The sequence below is a fragment of the Paralichthys olivaceus genome, chromosome 20 (genome assembly GCF_024713975.1).
Source record: "Paralichthys olivaceus isolate ysfri-2021 chromosome 20, ASM2471397v2, whole genome shotgun sequence".
NCBI classification, from domain to species: Eukaryota; Metazoa; Chordata; class Actinopteri; order Pleuronectiformes; family Paralichthyidae; genus Paralichthys; species Paralichthys olivaceus.
The window spans coordinates 3,960,065-3,967,792 of record NC_091112.1 but is presented as its reverse complement, the minus strand read 5'-3'; the positions used below and the strand labels follow the sequence as shown (position 1 = coordinate 3,967,792).

Here is a 7,728-nt window from a genome sequence, read left to right as displayed (position 1 = left end):
TCAGAAGTGTGATTCTTGAGATTCCATAAAATAAACCACTTCAAAAAAGTGATAAAAGAAATATCTCTTTGTTTGTTTATCCAGATTCATGCCAACCTGTATTTCATGTATTTATTTATTTTTGACTTTTGCTCGCTGTAGCTCTTTAAATGTTTCAATCTGTAGAATTGTGTGTACCACCCTCACAATTTGTGTTTCTTAAAATCAATGTGTCTTTAGTTTTCATTCGAACACAAACCACCAGGACATGAGTGTCTCGCTTTGTCTGAATTCAGTCTTTCTCTGTGACGTGTAACGGAATCAGGCTTTTCATGAACGGACGAGGAAAACTCCGGTCTCCTGGGACGTCGCTGGGTTTTTACTCTGCATTGCTAAAATATACAGTGGAGCCGAGGTGAAAGACTCTTTCATAGCCTGAACACACAGATGTGTCTTTACCGGAGCGAGCGTGGAGCCGGAAAGAGACACAGGTCGATGTAGATGTTGAAAAAAAGACTGGAGGGTTTCTGTGGGGATCCTTTAACGTCAGACCACCATGAAACCGCCTCTGACACCAGAGCTGCAAATGATTTTAACTCATTTCTAAATTGAATATTTTTTATATAAGCATTGATTCATACAACTGTTTATTTATTATTTATGTAATTTGTGCACTTCCGGAAACCGAATATTACTTTAAAGATCTTATTTAGTTAAAGTACGATGGGCAAAAAAGATTCATTCAACCCAAAAGAAATCAAAGAGGTGTAAATCGCTGTCAGTGATAACCATGTTTCCTGTAATCGATTCAAAAAGTGGTTAAATTATTTTATTATTCACATTATAAAGATAAAATACAAACATACAAAAATCGTATTTATGTCACAAGAAATATGAAACACAAGTTTACAAGAGGAGGAAATCAAAAACTCTGATTGGTTGATTCTGGATTGGAGCGATGAACAGCAGGAGACTTTTTAAACTCCTCCTTCTCTCTCTTCTTCCCACGACCTCACAAAGGAACCAGTCTTCAAGTCTTTATTATAATTGCTCAGTGACGCTGTAGATTGGTCCTTTGTCTGTTTGTGTGTCCTGAACTCCGCAGCAGTGACACGATCGTTTAGTTTGCTGGTTTTCACGTTTGTTTCTCTCTCGTTTATGACGTTTGTGTATTTGGTTTACTTCCTGTTCGTTGTTTCGGTCCCTGCTCGTCCCTGAAGTGAATAATCTGCAGCTTTGGATTTTACAAACTTTGTTCTGTCCAGGTATTCCCCGAGACCTGGGACGTCACACCCCCACTTGACCCTACAATTCCCATAATGCAACTCAACATACCCCTTTGTCAAACCCTCTCTGAATGGTAAAAGACGAAGTTCCCCTGACCTTTGACCTTTGCAGTCTGTGCGGTGTCTTCTCACGACACAGTCAAAGTGTGTGTTAGTGGTAATGTACTCGTCCGATCGTCCCCGTCCCTGTGACCAGGATGTCCGGCTGCCCGTTCCTCCAGATCTCCCTGACGATCCGCTCCCTCTCCTCCAGACGCCGGGCCTTCTCCAGCTCCTCGGCCGAAGCGAACACGTTCACGCTCCTCAGAGTCCCGTTGGACTGGCTGCTGCGGTCGCTCATGGGCCCCGCTGTCACTTTGGGGATCTCTGCCTCCTCGCCGTCCACGCCTGCGATACTCTCCTCCTCGTCCTCCTCCTCTTCGTCCTCGTCCTCCTCCTCCCCGCTGGACTCCTTCAGCTGTCTCCTCTCGGGGGAAGGAGGGGGTCTGCGGGTGCGGCGGGACCTGCGAGCTCTGCAGGTGATGCCGGCCACCAGGAGGCAGAGCGCCGTGAGCAGGCCGAAACAGACGCCCATCATGAAGTAGAGGGCGAAGCTCTCTGGGTTGGCTGCGTGGGCGAGGGAACACAACGCAATCAGCAGGAACACAAAGTAAACACAGCTGGAAACATTTACTTCAAATAGTACAGATTTTTAATTTCAGCTGGGGACTGTGCCCCCCCCGAGCCCCACCCCTGGATCTGCCTCTGTATTCACCATAAAGACACGAGAATGGAATCATCCATCGAGTAGAAGAAAGATTTGAGAGAAGTTGTTTGATCAGTTCCTACAACATGGTTTTACCTTTGATATGAGCGTAGGTGGCCATGCTGTTGCTGAGCAGCTCCATGTCCCTCTTCACAGGCTCCATCCCGCGTCACTGTGGGTTCAACCTTCCACCATCTCCAGCACCTCTCACTCTGAACTCCTGCAGCAGCTCCTGTCACGAAGCAAACACAAGTTCACACGTGCACATGAATCTCATTTTCTTTAATGAGGAGCAAATAGTGTCACGTTCACAGCCACTGTCCTGAGAAAAACGTTTCTCTGAGGCTCCGCCCTCCACTCCTGTGATTTAAAGCCGTGTCAGAGGTCAGACGAGGGGGACATTGTGTTCCTCGTAAGTGTTTTACAGTCGGGCCTGTGGTGAGGACGGCCGTGTGAGGCCCTCTCTGTCTGACAGGGATGTTTATATATTTATGACATCAGGGCCTGAGGAGGCTCTTGTTTTCCGGTCTCAGGGAAATGGGACCTTTTTTCTTTTTCTTTTTTTTTTCCCACAGAAAAGCGCCAGAAAAAGTTGCCTTCATTTTCAAGTCCACGGGCAAAACTCATCAAGTTTACAAAAAAAGTGCATTGTTTATTTTCTTCACTATTTAAATCATTAATGATACAGATGTTTGGGTCCACAGATGTTTTTTTAAGTGATCACAGCTGATCCACGAACCCTCATCTCAACTTATATTACACGAAAAATATTATAAAATGAAAGTATGTATTTTTTAGAAAGTCAAACCAAGATCATGTATAAATAAGACAAGAGCAAACAAAATAAATCAAATTAAAAAGGTCAGTGAGCAGAAAGAGGCAGAGGAGCAGCTGCTACAAATCTAAAGCAGTTGTGGGACGGTGGTGAAACGGCTTCAGGCAAGAAAAAAGAGAAATAACTTGTGGAAAACATTTTAATGTCTGTCTGTAACATTTTAATTGGCAGAGACATAGTTGGACTGTGAAGATAAGATAATCCTCTGGGGAAGTTGTTACAGCAGCAAAGAGGAAAGTGAAGATAAGAAACACTGGTAAAAAAAATATGCAAAAGAAAATACAAAATTAACAAGAGTAAACCGGACTGCACATATAAGATAAGGAATATTGTACATTTTATGTGGCCTACAGAATATATATATATATATATATATATATATATATATATATATATATATATATATACACATAGTTTAAACTTATATTTCACATGTTGAATATTTACAAGAGGGAAACAGGTGATTGCGATAAATCTGATATGATGTGAATGTGGCATAAACACAAAGCCCAGCAGACGCTGATGGGAATGTTCAGAACTTTGCACGTCATGAAACGAAGCAGGGTGGTGCCTGGGGCTCCGAGCAGCGAGAGGGAGGCCCCCGATAACAGCTGATTCCATTTGGTTTGACACCAAGACCTCACTCATTGGTTCGCCGTTTTGAAGCTTCAAGTTTTTCATGCCCACCGACCCATTGGATGGTACTGGCTGTCAATCAAATGGTGTGCACGCCCCAATGCACATGGTGGTTTGTCGTGTATTTGACTCTAAACTCCTATAACTTACAAAACTAACATCACGCTGCACTGAAGAACACTTGAAACTAGAGATTGAGACGATACATTGTGAAAATGTTCATGCAACCAGTGGTTTCGCCCCCTGCTGGTCATTCAAGATGATACGGGTTTCAAGAACTTGTGCACTGGCTTCACTTTCTGGACCCGGAGTCTACGTCCATTTTTATAAACAGACAGAGCACGGGAACCAAACCAAAACAATCCACACAGGCCTCATTGGAACTATTTTGAGTGAAGTGACCCTTTAGTGGTTGGATTGGGCTGAAGTGCTGGTGGGTAAGGGCTGGGGGGGGGGGTCACAGATGGTCCCACGGTTACAGTAGATCTTGATGTAAACATGATGACTGATATTTCCCACCCGCTCACATTCCCTGTCATTACAACAACAGTGTGCGTGGGAGCCCAATGTTTTTCTTTCTGTTGCTTTCTCCTCGGGGAGAACGAAACCATGACCAGCTCCATTCACCGCCACTGGGGGTTAAGGTCTCTCTCTCTTTCTCTCTCTCTCTCTCTCTATCTCTCTCTCCCACCCTGATCTTTATCCCGGTGGCTCTTGGCAGACCCTGAACACTCTCTAAGGCTTTTTAGAAAAAAAGGGCTAATTACGCTGGTAGTCTCTTTGGTGTCTCACTCCAGATCCCCTGAATCATGGGAAGAAGCATGACTCCATCTGCGCCCTCAATTTGCTGCCCCCAGACCTTAAACTACATAATTGAGCAATTTAGTTTCCAGTGTGAAGCCAAACAATGTTTGTTTTAATTAAAGACTGCCTTTTACACCCAGCGGTTCAGACGGTTTATCAAACTCGGAGCAGTTATCACACGGAAGATATCATCATGTAATCAAGTCTTTTTTTTTTCTCTGTAATTTATAGGAATAGTTTGAGGCTCCGGGAAAAATGTTTATTCTCCACGTTTGCTCGTCAGCTCAGTAATTTAAAAGTTATATCTCATTTGTTTTGAATATCAAAGTAAAACACACAAGTTGCTGTTAAATGGGGGGTTTGTGCCAAAATATTTCATGAAGCAGTTTTTTCTCCTGATAAACAGGAAGTGGGTGATGGTGCTTTTAGATCCAGCACATATTTCTCAAAAAGTAAAACTGGTTGGTTGGTTCTGTTTTATTTGGTTGGTTGGTTGGTTTGGTTCTCTTTCTAAGGCTTGTGTTACATTTTCACCAGTTTCCCAGAGAATTCAATTATTATTTTTTATTTAAATCAGGTATATTTCCTCCAAATCAAATTCAGATCTTGCAGATTTAATTTCTTGGGGTGATGCTGGTGGAGGTGTGAGCCCCTGTGAGGGTCATTTTACTCGCTACGTCTTTGCAATGCAAATCACAGGTATTTTTCTGAACTCAAATTTATGGCGCACACTCTGTTTTCCTACTCGGAGAGCAACATTACTTAAACAGTATTTTTATGCAGAGCTCCACAGATTTATTCATGACAGACACATTCTGTGGTGAAGTGATCCGAGCTGGACGCACAACACAAGTAACCAAGGGAGACAAATGTCCATTTTATGCAGCCGCAGTCTCGGGGCAGACAGATTTAACACCTCACATTTCCAGACAAGTCCAATAACTTCTCGACTTAACTACACACATGCGAAGCCCCAGCGGCTGAAGCTGTTTATGTGACCCGTAAAACACATTCCCGCTCCAGCCTCCCACGTTTCCTGCTCAGATAATCCCATTTAAGTCAGAAGATGAAACCTGAACCCGCTGAAAATAAAGACATTATTTTACAGTAGTGAACTCTGCCAGTCTCTCACAGAGGAAGCTGCTGTCACTGACACTTGCTGCTGCAGGGAGCGGGCTCGAGAAAGTCATTAAACACACGTGAGAATCTGAGGTTCTTCTTTGAATTTATATTCAAAGGGTTGATGATTTTTTTTTTTTTTTGTGCATGTTGTAGCTGCTGTGGTTTTTAAAGAACAAGCTGCCAGTTCCAATAAACCAGTTTATTGGTTTGCTTATAGCTTCAGAGCAGAGTGAAGAGCACAAGGTTAAATCTCATTGAACAGGTTTGGGGAAAAAGCTCTGAGACACAAATCTCTTGACAGAAAGTACATGTTAATATGAAATAAAGCTGGAAATTCAAATTCAACATAATCTGAAATCAGAGCATCACTCACCTCTGTGTTGCTGGTGGAGCTGCTCCTCTTCCCCAACACAAGATAAGAACTTTATGGAGCTGGTCTCTGATCTGTCAGACGGCTCTTAGATAAGATCCCATGTCTCAGAGGAGAGAAGCAGCGAGAGTCTGTTGGTCACTGAAGAGTTTGATCCAGAATAATGCTGCTGGAGCAGAGAGAGAGAGAGAGAGCAGCTCCGCACTGTGATCCACTCCCTCTCACCCCTCAGAGGGAGGAGAACCAGCCTGAAACACTCTCAGACTAATGTTGAGAAGGAAGCGTTTCCTTTTCCTGAGAGATAAAATTAAACTGACCCCAGAATAAAAACCACAACCACAATGGACTCTCCACTTTTACAGAAATCCCACTAAACTGGACTTGCTGGAGATTTGAGCCTCACGACTGAGAGGGACTTGAACTCTGCGTCTGCACCACACTGAGGTCTGTTCACTGTTAATCCAGGAGGGTGGAACAGGAAATAGCTCGTCGGCTGCCATTGGCACGGGGCAGTGGTGCAGCGGGGGCTCTGGGATTATTTGGACTATTTGTATTTAAATCTCAGTGTCGAGGGAGACACAAAAAAAAAAGTTTGTCTTCCTGTTAACAGACCAGCGGGTGCTGTTGTTCAGTGGGAAGCAATTAAATACATTTACTACAGTACTTTGAGGTACTTTTCTAGAGAGTATTTCAATTTAATACTTCTACATAGGTTCAAAGTTACTTTTTGCTGTCATCTGCAGTGGCTGGAAGTTACAAAGCACATTTACTCGCTGAAATTGAGTTACATGCACGACTAAATATTTCTACTGAAGCTTTATTATCATACAAACATTAATAATCTAATGATATAATGAAACACTCCAGTTACTTCAGTACATTTTGCTCAGGATTGTTTCTTTTACTTAAATTACATCTTCACTTTAGTTGTAATGGAGTTTTATAAACTGTGTTTTAGTTGTTTACCTGACAGAAATATGTAATTGTCCTTTTTCTAATGAAGTTTTTATGTAAAAATGTAAAAGGCTCATAAAATACGATGTACTAAAATCAAACCGGTGCTGAGAACTGTTCGACCTTCTAGTATTTAAAATTTTCCTACAGATCAGTTACTTTATTTCGCTGGTAATACTTCTGCTACTTGTACTTTTGCCTTCAATGCAGGACTTGAACTGATTCCATATACTTTTAAATTGGTAGTTGTACTAAATGATGTGACTGCTTCTTTGACCGCTGGTGGAGTCTGTGACACCAAACCAGTCTGTGCTGTGTATTGTCAGAGAATTGTTTATGCGGTCGAGTGTCTGTAAAGTGCTATTCTGAGTTCATCTCGTGTTGATGTGGCGCTCCGTGGTGTTTTTAGCGAACCAGTGAGCAGTCATTATGTGGGCTGTTGTCATTTAGACGCTCTCAATGCTGGTTTGGAAAAAAAAAATGTCCCTAAAAACATACAGGGGCCAAAACAATGATCCAACTGCCAAGGGAAATTCCTGTGTCCGTACTCCTCTTAATTTAACGCCGTGTTTCTCTCAGTTTAAATGATACAGCTGCTGAATGGACGCCCCTCCATCCACAGTGCAGGGTTTATCTGCACCAGCTGCCTCCGCTTGTGTTGTGTCAGGCCTGTCCTCTTCCTGACACAGCGTAGGAATAACATACCCCTTTGCAAATTCCTCAAATTCCCAATCGTATTTGTGCATCGAGAGAACACTGGGGCGGCAGTTTCCAAGCGAAACACTCTCTTCCTTTCACCCGCTCGGCTCGTTTCCATTGGCCGAACCCGCCCGGCTCGGGTCTGGATGCCACGCCACCCGTCACAGGGGGGGGTTGGGGGGTGACAGCTCAGTGCAACAGACATGTTTGTGGGAACGTGACTATTGTTTTTCCCTCCACAGCAGCGATAGTGTTATATTATTATGGATAGTGACGAATGTTTTCCTGCATGTGGGCA

The 7,728-nt window shown here is 43.2% G+C and overlaps 1 protein-coding gene across 1 annotated transcript; it reads right to left on the bottom strand.

Moving 5' to 3' along the window:
- Nucleotides 1-793: 793 nt before the first annotated feature.
- eva1bb (eva-1 homolog Bb (C. elegans)) lies at nucleotides 794-6,219 on the bottom strand. Its single transcript, XM_020106411.2, has 3 exons — nucleotides 5,781-6,219; nucleotides 2,107-2,242; nucleotides 794-1,871 (listed from the first exon to the last, which is right to left on the bottom strand). The coding sequence occupies exons 2-3, from the start codon at nucleotides 2,171-2,173 to the stop codon at nucleotides 1,417-1,419; spliced, it is 522 nt and encodes a 173-aa protein (XP_019961970.1). The 5' UTR covers nucleotides 2,174-2,242; nucleotides 5,781-6,219; the 3' UTR covers nucleotides 794-1,416.
- Between the last annotated feature and the right edge of the window lie 1,509 nt (nucleotides 6,220-7,728).

Bases quoted from the DNA above. Each gene is read 5' to 3' on its own strand.
- eva1bb (XM_020106411.2), bottom strand. From the start codon at position 2,173: ATGGAGCCTGTGAAGAGGGACATGGAGCTGCTCAGCAACAGCATGGCC. The intron at 1,872-2,106 runs GTAAAACCATGT...TCGCCCACGCAG, and splicing joins CACCTACGCTCATATCAAAG to CCAACCCAGAGAGCTTCGCC.